Source organism: Cyprinodon tularosa, unplaced genomic scaffold (assembly GCF_016077235.1).
Source record: "Cyprinodon tularosa strain WSP-4 unplaced genomic scaffold, ASM1607723v1 ctg54, whole genome shotgun sequence".
Lineage (NCBI taxonomy): Eukaryota > Metazoa > Chordata > Actinopteri > Cyprinodontiformes > Cyprinodontidae > Cyprinodon > Cyprinodon tularosa.
In genome coordinates this window covers 981,194-1,002,272 of record NW_024039274.1, presented here as the reverse complement: position 1 = coordinate 1,002,272, position 21,079 = coordinate 981,194, and the positions used below count along the sequence as shown (strand labels likewise).

The 21,079-nt window shown below is 39.6% G+C and overlaps 1 protein-coding gene and 1 pseudogene across 1 annotated transcript; one reads left to right on the top strand and one right to left on the bottom strand.

Moving 5' to 3' along the window:
* Positions 1-4,106: 4,106 nt before the first annotated feature.
* On the bottom strand, positions 4,107-7,121 carry LOC119796234 (annotated as a pseudogene).
* Positions 7,122-17,474: 10,353 nt separating this feature from the next.
* LOC119796217 (phospholipase A and acyltransferase 3-like) lies at positions 17,475-20,522 on the top strand. Its single transcript, XM_038304665.1, has 4 exons — positions 17,475-17,581; positions 18,938-19,046; positions 19,209-19,477; positions 20,381-20,522. Exons 1-4 carry the CDS (start codon positions 17,567-17,569, stop codon positions 20,486-20,488), a joined length of 501 nt encoding a protein of 166 aa, XP_038160593.1. The 5' UTR covers positions 17,475-17,566; the 3' UTR covers positions 20,489-20,522.
* Positions 20,523-21,079: the final 557 nt, after the last annotated feature.

Here is a 21,079-nt window from a genome sequence, read left to right as displayed (position 1 = left end):
ATTTTGGTACCTCTAGTAATATTTTTTTTCATTTACAAATTTATTTTCTCTTTGACAAGTATGGATTGACCACTCAAATTGATTTTAATATAATATAATAAAGAATAACTAAAAAGCCCTATCAATTGCTGCAGGTTTTTCTCATTTTCTTAACCGTGAAACAATTTTTTGGTCTTAACAGATGATATTCCTCATTTTTAAGATAGGCAGCTCTGCCATCCCTGCAGACATGCTCAAAGCTGTTTGTTTTGAATGAATCACCAGCATTTGGTCACGTCTCAGCTCTTACCAGATGGTTAAAATATCTACTGTTCCTATCTGTCATATGGAGTGGTTCTCAAAGGAGACCACAGAGGCTGAGCAGAGGCATCTATTTCTTCCTGTGACTCATCTTCCACCTTCTGCCTGCTCATTTTGACACTTAACTGGATTCTGATAAGTTTTCTTTTCCTATTTTGTCTTGCAGCTCAGACACTTTGCATTTAAAAGACATAAGGACGAGGGTAGGAATGAGCACAAACAATCATGACAGATTAATGCTGGTTGCTCTACCGTTAAATTTGTATCAGGATTATATTGAGACTGTGTGATCTGACGCAGAGAGTTACTGTATAGACTCTAAACACTTCAATAGCAGGGAAAAAATCAGAAACCGACTTTGTCATCTCCAAGGAGGTCAGTCCTGCTGTTACAGTCAAGTTAGTCCGTGGGGATTTTGGCTACAGATCCTGTTTTTATGCTGTGTTGGTGTTTTGGCTGAGAGAAGGAATTCTGAGGATAGGAACAAGAGCCCCTTTTTCAAAATAGTCATCAGCTCATGCTGCTAGCTGCTGAGTGTGTTTCTGGCTTGAGGTGCAAAACGCTCATTGACATGTCATTTAATTTCTAAAATGACAGCTCCACAGTCAGCTGTCATCTTTTCCCTTGTTTCTATTATTCTCTGACTATGAACAGAAAAAACTTTGATCGCGACCAAATTTCAAAGGAATGGAGGAACTAAGGATGCTTGGACAGATGCAGACAGAAGCTTTTTTCTTTTTTTTTTTTCAGTTGTCGGTGAGCCACTTTGTGTCATGTGGATGACTGCTTGTCTGTATTCATACCATCCACTGGATGTTTGGCAATTTTCTTAGACATCCAAAGTCACATAATCATTTCAGTATACTATTGGTCAAATTTTGCAACCTACATTTTGAAATTTGCTCCTTCTGTATACTTAGTTCAAACAGAACATCACTTACATTATATCTTGATACACATAATCAATCCTAATTGATACATTTTTTAATTGTTCTGTAGTTATACCAACCTAGTGTACAAATAATGATGATGCTCTGCCGCAACTCACCATAAACATAAAGATTTATATTTTAATAAGATGTGTTCTAGGTCCCGAAAAGATTGAAGCACTACTAAAAATAATATTTTCTTTGCTTTTGAGAACATGTTCCCTGAAATGGCAAGATAAAAATGGAAACCTTTGTAAGGTAATTTCAATCTGAAAAACTCACACAGAGAGAAAGATAATTAGAAGAGTTTTATTGATAAGAAAGTATAGTCTTTGGCGCTCAGACCTTGGCAGGAACATTCATGCTGAATTATGCTTTAACATGCATGAGTAGATGAAAGAGAATAGAGATGTTCCCCCTGGCCTGAAACTGGTGGTGGTTCAATTCGAGCTGGTTGACAAGGTGGTCTGCTTGAGCAGAATTGTGGGACTAGAAGACTGAGGGAGCTGACGCCGGGGCTTCACTCAGAGACTCGGGATATAGAGGTCCTGCTTGGTGATGCAGGTACCGTGGACTGTCCATGATGAGCAAGCATGAAGCGACAGTGGAGAGGAAAAACTCCCCCTTGGGAAGAAACCTCTGGCAGAACCGGGCTCAACATGGTGGTCTTCTGCCAGACCAATGCAGTGAGATGAGGGATGGTGACAACTGGGATTAATACTCTCTGATGAGGTTGAGGTGAAGTCGTGTCATGGAGGACGATTCAGCTGCGATGGCGGAGAGGGGGATGGAGGTGGGTGAATTGTCATCTGAATCGAAATCCGACATAGCGATTGCAGGATAGCGGGCTGGGATGAGGATTTGAAGAGTTTATAAAGTGAAAGCAGGACGCTGATTGGGCTTCGTGGTGGAGTAGTTCGAAGCTGATTGGCTCGCTTCGGAGACGGATCAGCTTCTGATTGGATGGAGGTAAGCCAGAGTTTCTTCAATTGAACTTCCGCTAGAGCTTCATTTCAATCTGAAAAACTCACACAGAGAGAAAGATAATTAGAAGAGTTTTATTGATAAGACAGTATAGTCTTAGGCGCTCAGACCTCGGCAGGAACATTCATGCTGAATTATGCTTTAACATGCATGAGTAGATGAATGAGAATAGGGATGTTTCCCCAAAAGCTGAGGTCGAGGCCGGAGAGCTCGTAAGGCAGTTACTAGTAACAAAATGAAGAATGCGTAATGAAATGCTGAGAAGGTTTGCAAACAGCTTACAGAGCCAGGTTGAAGTTGACGATGGCAACCACAGTTGACGCCGAAAACTTACCATGATGATGATGGTGATTATGATGGTGATGATGATGATGATGATGATGATGATGATGATGATGATGATGATGATGATGATGATGATGATGACGATGATGATGATTCTTGCGGATGAGTCTGATAATGAATCTTGCGGATGAGTCTGATAATGATCTTGCGGATGAGTCTGATAATGATCTTGCGGATGAGTCTGATAATGATCTTGTGGATGAGTCTGACAATGATCTTGCGGATGATAATATATATGAACGAATGACATGACGAAATACAGACACAGACAGGGTGCATGTTGATGCATCAGGGAATGCATGGCAAAATGCGTAAAGGACGCATGACGAGACGCAGACCAGACACGACGAGACACACAGAGAAGGCATGTTGCTGCCTGACATAAAGGTGAGATTGCACGTATACGAGCCAGAATAAAGACAGCGTGAGTATAGCAAGGAGACAGCATGAAGACTGCAGAAAGCAAGGAATAATGTAGATAACTGATAACAGTAGGAGAAGAAGAAGATGAGTTAGAGGATGGTCATGGTTAGGTCAGGTAATGATGAGAAAGAGATCGAACCACCACCAGTATTTGTGTTAGAGTTACCTAGAGGCAGAGAGAGCGCTGCACTGCGAGAATTGATGGGAGTTCTGGGCGGATGTATGAGATATAGGCTGATGATGACCATCGGCCTAGTTGCTGGAGGGAAGCCTCAGAAACTCCACGAGTAGCTGCTGTTGTAGCTGCTCCAATCCGCAACGAATGCCCGGAATAGCCACTCGAGGGAAGGCCACAAGATTCTAAAAGTGTCCTGAGGTGATGAAGGAACCAACGAGTGGACATAGTATGACCCTCGGGTGTGATGAAGAGTGCTTTAGAATGAGAGGGCATAGAGTGTCGTCTTTGAACGAAATCGAACATGGCGAGAAAGGGACAGAGGGGGCCATCTGTTCGTGCGATGAAGATGGAACAAGCGCTTTTACCTTTAGAATGTTTTAAAGATAATTTGAAATGGTCGATGTAAAAACGAATATCTGAGATGGACAGATCTCGGGAGTGATTAAAGTGTCTATTAGAAGAAGTGAATTCCCCCAGTCTCAGAAAGCCATAGAAGGCCAATAAGAAGGAACTAGATAAAAGAGACTTGACATAAGACGAGTAGGTGCTAGTAGAAAGTGAGGACACTAGTCTTCTAAGGATCGGAAAAGTAATAGGCTTACGAGTGTCAGAAGTATTAGAAGAATGTTTAGCTAGACCTTTAAGGAGAAGCTTGATGGAGTAGTCAGCGAAAAGGCTAGAAGAATTAGGGTTATAGCATTTGGAAAAGAAATTGATGCCGGCTAACAAGCTGCGAATGTAAGATAATTTGAAGCGGCGTTTATCGAAGCAGTAAGAAATGAAAGCTATGACAGAAGTAATGAGTAAAGGATACAGGAGAATTTGGAGACTTGAACAGAATTTTGCAAATAATTGCCATACAAAGTTGTAGGTTCTGAGAGTAGAAGGAGCTAAACCAGATTTCATTTAGAAGCTGGAGGAAAGAAGATATGAATGAAGAGAGTGAGTTAATTGAGGGTGAATTCCTCTAGAGGAGGAACAGGAGTCGGATGGAGATCGGAGGTAGGTCGAAGATGACGGAAAGTCTGAAATTTGAAACGAGAGAGAGCGTCAGCAGCAGTGTTAGAATGGCCTGGAACGTGACGCGCTGAGATAATGAAATTGTTAGTGACTGCTTGCCAGGTGATGCTTCTGATGAAGGGCATGAGAGACTGGGAGGAGGAGCGACCTTTATTTAAGGCTTCGACGACAGCGATGTTATCGCAATAGGCGGATATGCGTTTTCTTTCCCAGAGCGGGCCCCACAGACGACAAGCTATGGCTATGGGGTAGACCTCACACAGAGCGGATGATTGGGTGATGAATGAAGAAGGCCATGAACCCACGAACCACCTGTCCTGAAAGAACCCCCCAAAACCTACGGATGGGGCAGCATCCGTAAAAAACTGCAGCATGTCAGGAGATTGGATAATGTCATTGTAGAAAAATGATTTTCCGTTCCAATTTAGAAGGAGACTGGACCAGAAGGAAAGATCTGAACGGCAGCCTTCGTTCAGTGTAACCTGATCAAGGAGGGAGGGAACGGAATTAGCCAGATCGAGCAAACGGGAAATGAAAGAGCGACCTTGAGGAATAATGCGCATGGCGAAATTTAGATGACCTAGCAGGGAGAGCAGTTGGCGTTTAGACACGACTGATGCAGAACAAAAGGACAGAGATCTCAGGGATTCGAGACAGTTTATCTGCGGGCAGGGATGCCATCATGGCCACTGAGTCAAGCTCGATGCCGAGAAACTCGATTTTTGTAGCGGGGCCAATAGTTTTCTCTTCAGACAGGGGAACACCGAGGCGGGAAAAGAGCTCCTTTAGCTTGGGAAGAGAAAGACTGGGAAGTTTAGAGGGAGGATCAATAAGAAGGAAGTCATCCAGGAGACGAAGAACGCATGGAAGATGGGTGACATTGAGGAGAATTCAGCATAGAGCTTCTGAGATTTTGTCAGAGACATGGACTACTCCTGCACCCGAACGTCAAACGGACAGCAAAATAGAAAAGAGATTTCCATTTAGCACCGAACAGGTGCCACTGGGAGGGATGAATAGGGACGATTTTGAACACATCGGTGATGTCGGCTTTAGCTAGCCAGGCTCCTTTGCCGGTGCGTTTGATCAGAAGTATAGCGTGATCCACGGAAGCGTAATGAAGGGGAAAGGGGGCAGGCGGGATGAGGCTATTGATCGAGGAGTGATGACCGGTGTGGGGGGCGGATAAATCAGAATGAGCCTCTTTTTTCCAGAATATTTTCTGGTGGCTACTCCGAGAGGGCTAACTCGGAAGGGAACGAAGGGAGAGGTTTTGAAGGGACTGATCATGAACCCTTTAGTAATTTCTTTAAGAAGAAGATCTACGGTATCTGGTTCTTTAAGAGCAGATTGAAGATTGGGGGATATGTGGGTGAGAGAGGGGGGGGTTAAAAACTCCTACATGAAATCCTTGAGAGAGACCAGAAAGAATGAAGTTAACAAAGGTACGCTCGGGATGATGAAGGAGACAGGACAATAACTCGGAAATGATAATAGGGGTGGAAAGGTCACGGGCTGCTAAGGTTTGAAGTTACGATTTTTTATGAAGCAAGCACGGTGGGGACAGACTGATTTTGGATGAGCCTCCTTGCAGAAACTGCAAATGTGGAGAAACATACACTTAGGAAAAGAACAGAAACTTTCATTGAAATTGTTACAGATGGGTTTGGAGTCAAATACCTGAATTCTTCTACCTCTGACATCTGTGCGCGGACCGGAAGTAGGGGGAAGCAAAGGAGGGAGGGAAGGAGTGCTAGGCTTAAACGGAATTGATGGACAGAAGGCGCTGGGGTGACCGATAGAATCGCAGGAAGAACAGGGAGTGGACGAGTCAGCATGATTAGAATGTTTGTGTCCAAGACAGACCAATCTAAACGGACGCCGTGTTAAACCAGAGTAGAAGCTGCTTTGGAAGAGAAAGATTTATGATATAGGTAGAAAAGGTTGCCGCCAAATCTAAGGTGGAGGTGTGCTATTAGAGATAAATAGGTATCAAGCTCCACTCTGCGATCGGGTAAACTGAGCATAGAATGTCACGATAGATACTAAATGCGGCAAGAAATTGGCCAATAGAAAGATCTCTGGACAGACGGGGATCAGATGATTTAAAGAAAGTTGTAACGTCACCTGCTGATGCGACCTGGTGATCGACTTCGGGGGAGGGGAGAATGAGGGAGACTAAATTAACATACTTCCCTTGAATAATTTTAGAACAGAGGCTAGAGGAAATATTAGCATGCAAGGGAATATACGGTATGCCTGAATAGGAAGGCACACAAAGCATAATGAGCGAACTAAAATAGATAGAAAATTATGAATGAAAACATGGTTGAATACGTCTTACCTAGGGCTGGCCCGGGGCGGGCGTTTGCTAATGTGAATGAGGGGATGGGAGGGGGGATGTCCGTCTGAGCAGGCAGCTGCAGGGATGACGTGGCAGTGTGGGGATTTGCCAAGTTTTGGAGGCGTGCAGACAGCGTCGAGACTGATTGAGTGAGTGAGTCCAGAGTGGAGCGGAGGGAGGCTGAGAGCTGCTCAACGGCAGAAGAACCGTTGAACAGAGGGTCAGAGGCTTGCATCGACACGGTGAGAAGAAGCGGGCGTATCGGTGGCTGCTGCTGGGACAGATCTGGGACGGCCTCTGCTGCGCTTGGCGGGGGAGCGGAGGACTTGCATGATCTTTTGAGGCCAGGAATCGGAGCAGACTGAAGAGCGGAAGGCGGGGGAGATGAATCACGAGGAGGTGGAAGGGAGGCTAGTTGAGACAGCTGAGCAGAATCTAGGTCGGAGCCTGGCAGTATGCCTCTGGAGAGTAACACGGAAGGAGATGGGAGAGCGGCCAGACGGGAGCATCTCCGAGCAGGAAGAATAGGGGAAAGGTTGCGTTCCTCTGGGTTGAGGAACAGGGACCCGGCAGGGTCATCTGAATCGAAATCCGACATAGCGATTGCAGGATAGTGGGCTGGGATGAGGATTTGAAGAGTTTATAAAGTGAAAGCAGGACGCTGATTGGGCTTCGTGGTGGAGTAGTTCGAAGCTGATTGGCTCGCTTCGGAGACGGATCAGCTTCTGATTGGATAGAGGTAAGCCAGAGTTTCTTCAATTGAACTTCCGCTAGAGCTTTATGTCACATCAAAAGAAAAAAAACAATGAAGCATTTAAAATAAACTACATTCAACCCGTTGTGGTGTTAGAAAAGATTATTTTGTTCTCATTTACATGGAAATGGATGACTTCCAATATATGGATATCTTATATCTTAGCTGGAAAATCCTGAGTATTCAAAAAGTGAATATTGTAACATTTTTGATGCAAAAGACCAATTTTGTGATCTGAAATTTTGAAAAATAACAGTTTAAAATTGAAATCTAAAAAAAAAAGGGGTTTCAAGAGCAACTTTGCTGTCTAATCAGATTTTTTTCTTACTTTTTCTTATTTGCATTCTCAAAACATTTTCTAATGATTTTATATCTTAAAATGTAATTTTTGTTTTTACAATGTTTAACAAATAGGAAGCTTCTTGTCAAATTCTGCTGCGATGTACAGATCACATTCTCTTCAGATGCAAGCATTTGTAAGTGTTGTAAACAAAAGCAGACAGAAGTATCTCTGCAACTTTTTGAATGTCTGCTTCCATCTCCTGGAACCCCAGTCAGCCTCAGCAGATGACCGCTCAAACTGAGCCTGGTTCTGCTAGAGGTTTCTTCCTGTTAAAAGGGAGTTTTTCTTTCCACTGTCACTACAAGCATGCTTAGTGTGAGGGATTGCTGAAGAGCAAGAAAAATAAATTGAGACAAAAAATCTATGAAAATCTATGAGAAAACAGTAAAGTTACACTCAACCCTTTTTTTTTTCAACTTTAATCTCTCAATTGCATCTTATTTAAAATTTCATCTATTCAAAATTATCTTATTTATTTAAAAAGTTTACAAAGTTTTTTTTTTTTATATTCAACCAAAAAAGTATTTTTGGCTTGCAACAATAATTGAAAACAATTCTAATTTTTTGCAAAATTTTACTGCAATCAAAATTGCAGTAAACTTAGATGAATACAAAACACATAGAAAAATTACTGCTAAATTCAACCAGTGACAATACTATTGTTTTGGCTTTTATAGTTTGAAAAGATTGTTTGTCTTAATTAACAAAATGTTTCTTTTTTTGTAATGATATTCAACTTTTTCTTATTTCAACTGTTTAAATAGTTATAGTTTAAATGCAAATTAGATTAAATGTAAAACAGGACAAGTAATTTTTCACAGCATAGTACTGTATGTGTCAGAAACTGAAAAATTTTAATTCTGTGACAAATTCAGCACCAGTAGACCAGTGAATATACAGGATACATAATTTGGACATCTTATCTTTGAGAAAATTATAGTTTATCACCTCAGACTGAACTGCTCCTTTGCAGCTGCTCTGGGAGTATGCCAACTAATTTAGCACCCACATAAAATAACCCTTTTTATTTATAGGTTTTTGATCCAAGTTTTACTATTTTTTTATGTAACTTTGGAAAAGTGAGCTGGCTCGACATTTATACTCTTAATAAGCAACAACCATACTAACAAGCTGATTGAGCACCTGGGGATCAATTGCCATTGCAGCTGATAAATCCTGGCAACAGTTAAAACCATTTGATGCAGGCTCGATGCTGATGTTTAATTTTTAATCTATAAATTTCTTTTTTCTTTAATAAGACAAACTAATATGTTGACATGACAGAATAATACTCGTTTTGTTGTGATTATCTTTATAAGTCTTGTTAAAGGGTTCTTTTACTGTAAAGAGAGAAAAGAAGTAGAGAAAAGTTCTGAGCAATTGATGAAGAATTTTTTATTGTATTACCAAAACCTATGTAATCAAGGTAGATTTAAGCACATTGATCAGGCTTTAAACATGGAAATTGCTCAAATGAAACACAGGAAGCAGTCTATATCATTTTATGAAGACTTACCTAATAGTGGAATAAAGGAAAAAAGCCTTCGAGCTCTGGCTTGCAGGGAGCATCTAGTCTGGAACTCAAGCTTCTTTTTCTGCACCTCTATTATATTTCAATGTCACTTATGTAATTCTGTATTTATACTTTCACAAGACCATTTACACAGAACACTAGGATTTGTTTTCTAGGTGAAGCATTGATGTTTAATTCAACTAGAAACAAGAAGATTACAGTGTGCTATTTCTCGGAAGGTCCTATATTGCATAATATTAAACCAATGCCATTATTTGTGACAGCAACTGTGCTCATGGCATTGTCTGGTCAATGAAATGAGCCAGTGACGGCCAATGAGAAGCAATGGTTCAGGGTTATTTCCATTTTAAAGAAATAATAAAGAAGGAATGGCAGCAATATCTTTTTTTTGTGAGAAATCAAGTTAATAAAAAAAAAAACAGTGTGATAGTATACTAATAAGTGAAAAAAAAAAATCTGTAAGATTGTACCTAAAAAAAACATGGCAGTTGTTTTGTCACTGCCATAAGATAAAGGGTATAGCGACAGATTTCCTAAAGATTAATTGAGTACCCCTAAAACTAGAGATGCCTATTATTATCTACATATCTTTGAATTAATTCTGCTAATAGGCTCTATGCACAACTCCACCACTTCCTGAACTTCAGGAGGCTCCTTTGCTTCCTGTCTTTCATGATTGGATTCACTGATTAATCCAAGTGTGTATGACCTAAGTAACTGGCCAGACACACCTGGATTAATCAGTTCGTCCAGTAATGAAAGACAGGAAACAAAGGAGCTACCTTAAATTCAGGAAGTAGTGGAGCTGTGCATAGAGCCCATTACTATAAAAGTCTAGGCTGCTATACCCCTCCTCTAAACTTCTGTCATTATGAAACTATTTATGAGCTAAAACACTAATGTAAGACATGGATAATTTTTATCCAGTTAAATCAGCCTTCTTGTTTCTGGGATTTAAGCTCCTGTTGAACACTTTGACACTGTAGTGGCTTGGTTATCATGCTGGCTTTCCATTTTTGCTCCTTTTTCCATTATTAGATGTTGGATTAAGAAGTTTTCCACGAGATGTTTAAAACTTGGATTATTATTTGCTAGCTTAACTCTGCTCTAACTTTCTTCAAAACTTTAGCTCAGAGAAGACGTAACTAATGCAACAAAACTCAGTTAGGTGAGGAGTTAATTAAATTGAGATTCAGATAATGTAGAATGACACAGAGATGCTAAGAAAATATTTTCAATTCTAATCCTGACATTTGCAGATAGAAAGCCATGATAGGATAAAGAAAAAGCAATAAAAAAAATCAGGAAAGACATGCAGCCATGAGAGACATCAAGGGAGATGCAAGTCTGGATTCACATCTCTACTCTGGCTTCAACCATTGTGCTTTAACAAGGTGAAGAAAAATAGAAGAGAGTGCAACGGTGAACAAGAAATCCTAAAGAGAAAAAGGAGAAAAAGAAATGATTTCTGACAGGGCTGGAAACTACAGCTGTATTCAATAAAAAAGGAGTGTTGATGTGAGTGTGGGGAATTTCTCCAAACATTAAGCAGAGCTAAAAAGGTCACTGAACTTCCTGCGATGCCTGACTAAGGATTTCCTCTTTTAAGCACTTTATGGGGAACTGGGGAGAAATCACACTAACAGGTAGGTCAACTTGGAAATGTTCTCAAGTATAAAAATGTGACTATTTGTCTTCTGCCCGATTTTGAGCTACTGTAATATATTAAGTATAGTTTCAGCAGCTGCTGATACTGATTGTTATTGTCCAAGTTAGAAGCAAATCACTTTCCCCCTCAGGCAGAAGATAACCTTTCAAAGAAAGCACACTCAAGCTTATTAAGTATTAAGCTTATTCGAAAATAATTCCCCACAACAAGCAGAAAATGACATTTATAATCCCTGGTGGTCTTAGTGCTCTAAACGAAAAAGAATTAAAGGTGGACAAAATATGGGAAAGCTTATTTTCTGGACACAGAGCAAAGTGCTCTGTGTCCAGAAGTATCAATGATTTCTAGTAGCTCCTAGAATCTCTTAAAGAAGAATAGGAGGCAGATCTTTCAGTTATTAAGCTCCTTTGGAACCTACAACCAGTTTTAGTCAGAGAGATCTACTTTTTAGACTCTGCTTAAAGCTTTCCTTTTTAATAAAGTTTATAGTTAAAGTGGCCCAGATTTTCCTAATCTAACTATGCTGCTAAAGGCTTAGGATACCGGAAGACATAAAAACTACTTTTCATTATGCTGCTTAAATTCTAATTTAGTTTTTTTTCTTTTATTCGACCTTTAAAGGTATAGAGGACAGTCTTTTATTTCCGGGAGGATCATCTAAATAAGTGGTCCTCCTAACTGTCCATCATTCTGGTGATATGTTTACATAAGACGGTCCTACATGCTCATCTCCAGCTAACTATATTTTTTCTGCACATGCACAATTTCAGGTGTAGATGTGTGTTGAGCTATATTTTCATCCAGTCAAGCTCGCCTTTCTCACCGCAGTTCTCTGAAAATGGCTGAGAGTCATAAAAACAAAGTGTCTATGAAGTGTATGAGAAGAAGGGAAAGGTCACAGAAGAGATTAACAAGACCAGAGTGTTTTTGGGAGATTCATTCACACGATGGCGTACACTGAAAGCAAAGGTTGGGCTTACCACTGAAGCAGCAGTTGCAAAGTTTCTACTTGACAGGTAAAGTTTGGCATGCTATTTGGAGAAATCCATTTCATATTACTGCTAGTAAAAGTTATCTACCTCTATTGTAACTTTCCAGAGATGATAAGTTTATTTGTAATTTGCACCATTTGTAGTTATACGGTGGCCACAAATCCTTATTTACCCCGCAAACATGTCCAAATTTTTACTGCAGCACACACATACAGATACTAGGATGTAATGATTTTTTTTTATTTTACGAGTAGTTATAATTTGCCGGAAAACTTTTTTATGTATAAATTTGGGTGAGATGAGATCCATCATTGCTTCCCTGCACCTCCTGGGCTTGTGCATGCTCTTGCACGCGTTCAATAGGCATTCCCTCACAGGAGTGAATGGTACAGGGTTGTGCATGTGCAGTGGAGAGGGCAGGTCTTTTCAAAAATTTGCGAAAATCCTCCACTATACTTTTATCTTTATGTTTTCTCTGTTTTTCTTTTTTTTCTAATAATAGAGGCTTCATTTAGTGCTCTGGTTAATTGTGACACCATCCTGGATGGAGATATCAGCAAGGAGGTGTCACATCTACTTTGATTAAAAAAAGGAAAATATTTACTTATTTTGTGAAGTTCAATATAATTTTTTTCTACAGCACAAAAAATGATCAGATTTAATTGTTCCTTTTCAAACTCATTTTAAAGCCTCACCCAGTGACAGAATAATGGCTCGAATAGGACACATGCTTCAAGCCAAAAACACATTCAATTAGTACAGCAGTTTTTAACTGCTACCTGGCAAAGACAAATCCATAGGCCTAAAGTATTCCTACTTAAACAAATACAAAACAGATACAACACTGAATGGTATAAGCAGAAACGTTTTTGAAAAAAAAAAAAAAATATTTTAAGTGTAGTTGACACATTTTTAATGCCTTGAGGTTCGTATTCTAGGGAGTCCCCACCAGGGTCCAGATTTCTCTATTATAGAGCCAAATCATAATGATTTAGAATAACTATCCTGTCAGAACCTGCTGCTGCAAACTTTCACTTTAAGCAAAACTGAAATCTGCTGTTGCTTTGAGGTCAGAATAAAAACAATAATGTTTGGAGAATTCACAGGGAGGCTTTAAAACCAAGCATTGCTTTTTCTTTTCATTTTTCAAAAAGAATAGAGAACATGGCATTCAAGTCAGACAGATTAGTTTTGATCTTTTCAAGCTTCAAGTTTCTAAATGGTCCAGATTAAGAGTCAGTGTATAAACAATATGGATTATACAACTAATCAGAGTAAATACAAATTAATGAATCTTAGACTCAAATTCAAACTAGAAAGCTCCTACCTGCTACCAGTCTCATCATCATGAGCCTCTTCTCCAGCCTATCCACACAGCTCCATAACTTCACATAAGCCAATCGCTGTCCAGGACATCCTCGCTTTCCGACTAAACCCCAACCCTCCCCCACCCCCTCACCACCTTCATTCTACTACCCTCCCTACAGCTCCCCTCGTTATCCAGCTTACAATCCTGCACCATTGTCTCTAACGTCATACAAAATGTAAGAGAACAGTAGTACATTTTACCGAAGATCCACTGTTAATTAATAAACTAAATGCAGTTTTTAATTCTATTTATTTAATTATGACTGTTTTCTGTTTGAAACTCAAGACTATTGTGTCAGACCCCAAACAAAACATCTTCATCAAGGAAATATATGTTGGGATCTGGAGCCCTCCAGCACACCTGAAGCTCATCAGCCCATCAGGAGACCTTCCTACATAAGCAGCATCCAGACCTTCCTTCAACACCGCAGTGTTGACCAAGTTTGGTTAGCGAACCTGAGCCTCTGTTATTCTGATAGAATCTTAGTTGTCTCTAGAAAGAAACCTGATTCTAATCTGCCTCTGTCTTCTTGCTCACAGGAAACCTGTCTAAGTCTAAAGCTCTGGATGAGATTTGCCTGTAAACCTGCCTGCCTGCCTAAGGGAGCCAAACCTGAAGATCTCAATCTGGACTCCTCCTGCTGCTCTCAAGGAAGAGCTGGAATCTCAAACCAAGGTCTGCCACTCACAAGTCAGAAGCTAGACGCTGCTGCTGCTGAGCACTCTGCTGAACCAACAGTCTCTGGACCCAACCGGTTCCCTCTCTCACAAAGATCAGTCTGGACCTCTTCAAGGTATATTCTGAATAATTTAAATTCAACAAACCATCTGACTGCCTGGCTAATCAAACTATCCGTCTCTACAGACATCAGTGAATCCAGTCCCGGACCAGTGCCTGAACCAGTTCATGTTCTTTGTGTGAAAACCTTCAATAAACTCTTTTAAACTTTTACTCTGCTTCCAGTGGTGTTCTGCATGTGGGTTAAGTCTCTTAAGCCAATCATGACAATATATGCTTAAACAGAAGAATTTTGCTTACAGGTTATTTTTAGAATTTACTATTCATCTAATCAATTATACTTGTTGAAACACAATTTCTAGTTTAGTGAGTATATTGATTAATTGACTTTCTTGATCTCACTGTGGAGAAATTTACTTGTTACATCGTTTTATGTTTTTTTTTTATATATAGTAGGATAATTATACAGGGTGTTTACGTAGGTATTTATATGGATTTATATTTATATATAGTTATTGCACTGGGTATCAAATAGTAAAATTGCACATTATACATTCCACAAGTTATTGCCGTTGTGTCGTATTGTAGAGTCCGGTGGCACCAGTGTTGGGAAAGTTCTCTTTCTACGTGAACTAGTTCAAAGTTCAGTTCACACATTTTAAAATGAACTAGTTCAATTCATAATTCAAAATTTTGAACTAAGTTCACAGTTCCAAAAAAAAAACTAGTTCATAGTTTTTTTTTGTTGTTTTTTTTTCATATATTGCTCAATTACACCATAGCCTACTGTAGAACCACAGACAGCAATTATTTTATCAGTTGTAACACTGAAACTGTGCGTCAGATTTCGTCTTCATATCCAGTTTTGAATCCTTATCCAACCAGGATTTACATTGAGGGGACAGCATTTCCCCATTGTTGCTTTAATGCTTTGTTGCTGTCCATTCACTTCACACTAGTAGCAGTAGTAACAGTATATTCTCAAAAAACATCAGGAAAAATGTGCTGCTTGTCTTTAAGGTGTAAATGTTTTTTTTTATTTTAATATTTTTTTCCATTTGAAATTCCATTTCAATACATACTAAAAAGGAATACTGGAATCCTGGAAAATTATACCAGGCAGGTTTAACAAACAAGTTACATGAATAGTAAAACCCTCAAGAACAGGGGTCTTCTATGTTTTCCAGACCAAGGACCCCCAAACTGATGGCGAGATGGAGCGGGGACCCCCTAACTATATATTTTGTATGAAATTGTGTCCTATAGTCACTCTATTACAGATGGAGTAATGTAAAGAAATCAATTTCTCCCTGGGATTATTAAAGTTTTTCTGATTCAGATTCCTGGTTGATGGGACATGTTGTGAAGGAAACGGTGCCCAGCTTGAAAGAGCTCCTGTGTGTCGCTGAATGTGTGCATTGAGGACTGAAAGACATCTTCTGCCTCCATTTATCTGTTTACTACAGTGTGTTGATTTCATGTTAATGAGTATTTAAAGACATGTCAATTAGTGGGGAAAAAAATTGCAGGGGGGAATATAAAAATATCAACTAACCATGCAGACCCTCATGCAGTACCTCCGTGGACCCCCTAGGGGTCGCGGACCCCCTGTTGAAGACCTCCGCTCAAGAACATTTTACTAACACAAACTGAGGGACCAGGCTGAGGTAGGAATTTAAGGTTACTGAAGTGCGGATTTTTTTACTGAAAGCCGGCGGGCAAAGTTTGCAGAGAAATGTAAGATTGTTTCCATCATCCTCACCGACCACCTGGTCATAAAACTGTTTTAAGTGATCATACTGCTGCTTTTTCGCATCCACGGTCGCCTCCATGCTGCTGTGGCTTCCATGCTGCATTTAGTTTTGATGACGCACGCGGCTGTAGGCTACGACGCTGGTAGCTGGTGTTGCCAGATTGGGTGTTTTTCCCGCTACATATTAAGGCCTGTTTACGGTGTGATTTAGAGGGGTTTCACCTGGAGGGCTCTATAGAAATCTGGCAACCTATTGAACGGAGTTGAACTGAGAGAGCATGCCGTTCACAGACACCAGAATGAACAAGTTCACAATAACGTTCATCAGGCAGTAATGCAGTACACGTTCGCCCAAAATATGAACGAGTTCATGAACTTTCGTTCAATGAACACGTTCAGGCACAACACTGGGTGGCACCAGGTATGAATGACCTGCAGTAGTGCTCCTTTTTACAAACAGGGTGTAAAAGTCTTTCACTAAAGGAGCTGCTCAACTTCTCTAAAGCCTGGTGCAGAGGGTGGAAGGTGTTGTCCATGATGGATGTAAGATTGGACAGCACCCTCCTCTCAGCCTCTTCCTCCACTGAGTTCAAAGTGAAGCCTAGGACAGAAGTAGCCTTTTTAACTAGTTTGTTCAGTCTCTTTCTGTCCCGCTCTGTGATGCCAGAGGCCCAGCAGACAACAGCATAGAAGAGGGCTGTTGCCACCAAAGAGTAATAGAAGGTTTTAAGCAGGGGCCTGCTCACTACAAGGCTCTGGCCTTTCTTATACAGGGCTTATAACAGGATTTAGTCAAATTAATTTGGATGATCACTGCAAATTTACATTAGCCAACAATTAAATGCAACATCTACATTCAACCCATTCGTACGGGTTTTGGTCAGGGACCCATAGGGGCAGGTTGTAAGTTCTGAATTGGGTATTTGCACTCTTCTTAGAATGCACCACTTTGTCACCTTTCCTGTGTAAATGAAAAAGCCCCTTTCCATTCATGACAGGACTCCAAATAAAAAAGACACAGCAGGAAAAAGCTGTCAGTTTGAACTTGTGCAGCTAAATTTAATATTGATCCAAAAGAGAAATTGTTGTAACTTTTAAAGTGGTTTCTCTAATGAGTTGTTGTACTGTAGATGTTGTTTGGCCCTAAATCTATATCTATGCCATGAACAGTATAAAAAAGATGTTGAAAGCTTTTTTATAACCAAACCCTGATTTTAATCTCATCTCCAGCCTGTCTGCTGTCCTAGAAGAGTAGCCATTCAAAATTACCCCACTTTCCTTAATGGTGGTCCTTGGCTGGGGCCCTACAATTCCTTTTCAAACATCAACCTTTGTACTATAATATTCTTCCTGTCATAATTTGTGGACATCAAGAACTAAAAAGAATCATCATCTACTGGTCAGACCATGTAATTCAGTTAAACGGTGGAGTCAGAGTTAAAAAAAAATATGCATGCACGGGAGAAGCAGGTGGCCACTCGAGTTGTTGGAAGTTGGAGGTGATTTTGCTGGGAGTTGCAGGGAAGTGGGCTGCCATTCAGCTGGCGTTTGACAATTTGAATGGCTGCTACCGTAGATGGATACAGACAGACATACAGACAAACAGTCCTAAGGAACAGAAATGTATACAAAGTAAATTATGAAGCTATAATTTTTTAATACAAGGATTCAGACATTGGCTTGTTGCAAGCTAAAGCACCAGTGCAACCCAGATGAAGGTTAGTTACAGTGTTGACACTGGCATTGTTTAGTTAATGATTTGCAGCCTTAGACTGTGCACTATGTTTGCACTGTGTACACAATGTTTGCTTGCTTCCTGGAACCCTCCTGATAAGTTTCGGATCCTGCTGGGTTGCCTGTGGTCTCACCTAAGTCGTGTACAGTTCAAGGCATGGCTCCAACACTGGTGAGTTCCTCTGAACTCTCTAAATAATAAAAAGGTGTTTTATACGATTTATTTTGTATTTTAAATTATTCTTGAATCTTTTTTTATTAGCTTTTAGATTAAGCAACAATGGTAAGGTGCAAAACACCTTTGGTTCATTTGTTTTTATTCAAGGCTCGCAATGAGTGACTTAACCCTTACATTTCTATGTTTGGCTGACAGCGTCGTGGAATTTTTCATTATAATGAATATAAGTTCTAATTTTAAATTCTTATAAATACTTTTATTATTTCAAGCAACATCATCCTCAATGAGAAGATATTATCTGTACACTAGAAAAATGTAATCAATGGGGCTACTAAAATTGAAACCATTGTATTCTCACATTATATGCCTGTAGAAACAAGATAACATAATAAGGTTATGCTCAATCCCAACAATGAATAAAAGTGAGTCCAACCAGTAGTAGGTATAAAATAATAATAGCTTTGGGTCAGTTTGGAATATGGAAGCAAGGATGTGTAATGGTAAAACAGGATGGTCAAATTAGCATCGTTTGGCTGGACGTAACAAGCAAAAGTAGGAAAACCAAAGTTTTGGTACAAAATACACATGGGTCCTAGCTTCTAGCCTCAGAAGTCTCATGCTCTAAGACAACAAGCTATAAACCTCACCTAGTCACTGGGTACTTGATATGGGTCCATTCCAACAGCCTTCATACAGAATTTCAGCAGTTGAGAATCTGCCAATGCTTCATTTAGACAGAATTTTCTTTAAAGAAAAGATCAAAGGTGAAGACCAAATTATGCCATTTAGTTTGAAAATTAGTGTGTCAAACAGATCACTGCAGTACCATGGCTTCTGGAGTCTTGGCCCAAGGCTGATCTCATTTGGGTGCTTCCATCTCTGTGTCTCTTTACTCTGGGGTAATTTGGATATTTGGGGCTCTGGTCTCCTCTCTGTCAGCCTTGGCCTCTTTGGGTTGATTCTGGGGCTCCTCATACCTGCTATCTACCTGCTGAACGAGTCCTATACCCCTGGAACAGTCGTCTTTTAGTGGTAGTGGAAAAGTCTCGCTAAACCTTGTCAAATGACATGGCAAATGATGCAGGTTAAAATTGGCTTAGAATTGTTGGGCTCTGATCGGCATGCCCTCGAGTGCAACGTATGTACATCACAACATTGTACACGATTACGAAGCGGTAACTTATGGCAACAGTCATAATGGCCTACTTGTGAAAGCAGATCTGTTGGGATACTATCCAGTACAAAAATTTCAATTCTCAATACTATAGTGGCAAACAGGACACAAATTATATATCTACTTAACTCTTAATCTTTTTTAAACTCTTTTGTATGTGTTTTTTTCTACTTAAGTTTGACTGTGATGCAAAGCCAGGGGATCTGATAGAAATCGTTGGAGGGATCTATCACCACTGGGCTGTTTTTATTGGAGGAAATGAAGTGGTTCATTTGATTCCTTCAAGTAAGTAAACTGTCACATTTTAGGACTATAAATAAGAGTATAACAATATTCTACCTAATTTTGTCTTTAATTAGGTTATCATGGTCATCTACAGATTACTAATTATTAGGGATGTGGTTTTTAGCTTTATAAGTATAGTCTTTTATCATATGCTCTTTTAAGCTCATGGTGAAGGTGATCTGGGCGAGCTGTTCACCTACCTTGACAGCAGTAAATGTAAAGTCAGGCGTCAGAAGATCTGGGAAGTGGTTGGGTCCAAAACATTCCATGTGAACAACCTACTGGATGACAAGTATGAGCCTCATGACCCCAGCACTATTGTCAGCGATGCTGTGAAAATTGTGGGTGAGGAGCGTCCCTACAATACTGCCACTCATAACAGTGAACACTTTGTCACTGAGCTTCGATATGGAAAACCAGAATCACGACAGGTGAGCGAATCTTTAAATAAATACAATAGTTTGCACCATTAACATCACTAATGGTCCATTCAGGATGTCTTGCCTCAATAATAACAATAATGGCACTATTAGTGTGACTCCTTTAATAACATTTAAAGCCAGTTAAATTATGTCCTGATGGCTCGCAAGGTTTCAAATTTTCTCCAACTTTAGATTTATCAGATCAATGAAGGTGTTTGTCCCTAAATACATTTGTAAATTGTTGTTCATCAGTTGTTTTGCTACCTTTGAAGTAGGACTTATTTCTCTCTTAGAGACTGAAATGGCTTTAAAGGTCACACATTTAAAGGAAAACTCATTCATCTCAGCAATATAGAACTTTTCTCAACAATGATGCATGGATGTTTTCATTGGTCTACATTTGTATGAATGTTAGACAAATAATGAACATGCACCATCCTGGATCTGCAAGTTGTATTCAAGGATGAAATATATTCAGAGGGTCAGAGGGTCACAGTTGACTTTCTGATATCTACCTTGTTTTATTTTTGTTGGGAGGGGGGGGGTTGTTTTCCATGTCACAGAAGTTTGTCACAGTTGAATGGCAGTTTTTAGCTCTTAATGGTTCTTAAATCTGATTTTTTTTGCTTATTGTATTGGTAACTTTTTACTGGCCTAAAACAGTATTATTTAATGCTCATTAAATGTCAAAAAGAAGAACATGGCTATATCTCTTTATCAATTATATCTTGTTTTAACCGTATTAAAGTTGGTCACTAGCTCATTCCATGGTAAAAAAAAAATGCTAATGATGGTATTGACGACTCTTAGATATGATTGCTTGTATAATACAATTGTACTTATGATATGTTTGTAGTATTTAAATAACAGTAACATGACAGAGTGCCTTTGTTTGTCTGTTTTATTTTGCAGGTTCAAAATGCTGCTGTGATTGGAGGTGTTGCCACAGCTGGTGTAGCAGTTGCAGTTCTGGGTGCTGCCTTGTTCTCTGCCTTCCACAAAAATAAAAACAAAAAATAATCCATAGATCCATGTCGATTTATGAGTAAAAGTACCATTGCCTGTGGTGTTTCTCTTCTGATCCTGTTCTGCTGAAGACCCCATTGGATGGCTTACTGCCTTATTTATCTAATAAAATGTCCAGTGTTCTATTATCAATCTAACTTCAGCTCCATCAAGTAATGTTGATAACTAGCAGCTGCTAAACTGAGTTAAAGAATCACATAAGTTAACAAAAATCTCTAAAGATCTTAATTCAAATCCCCAAACAATCAATATGTGCCAGTCTAAAATTATTACTAACATTAAATCTGCAAAACCTTGAGATAAGACACATTTCAATTCTGATACCCAGTAGATAATTGCACTTTTCTTGAGTGTATTTCCAATAAGTGCTGCAGTGAGTTGTTTTGAAGTATGATGGTCATGGCAGAAAGGACATTGTACTGGTTCTTGCTACCTTGAGTAAAATAACAAATGTTGATTTCCTTTTAGGGAATGCATTGGCCTTCACACTAGAGGAGGAACCTCGTCCTCCTAAATATTTCACCAGTGTGAGATTGAAATCTACGACATCATATCTGTACACACCTGGTGTTCAAACCCTGAAGA

Excerpts from the sequence above, each read along its gene's own strand:
- LOC119796217 (XM_038304665.1), top strand. Across the intron at positions 19,047-19,208 it reads GGTTCATTTGATTCCTTCAA|CTCATGGTGAAGGTGATCTG; the intron begins GTAAGTAAACTG and ends TGCTCTTTTAAG. Across the intron at positions 19,478-20,380 it reads GAAAACCAGAATCACGACAG|GTTCAAAATGCTGCTGTGAT; the intron begins GTGAGCGAATCT and ends TTTATTTTGCAG.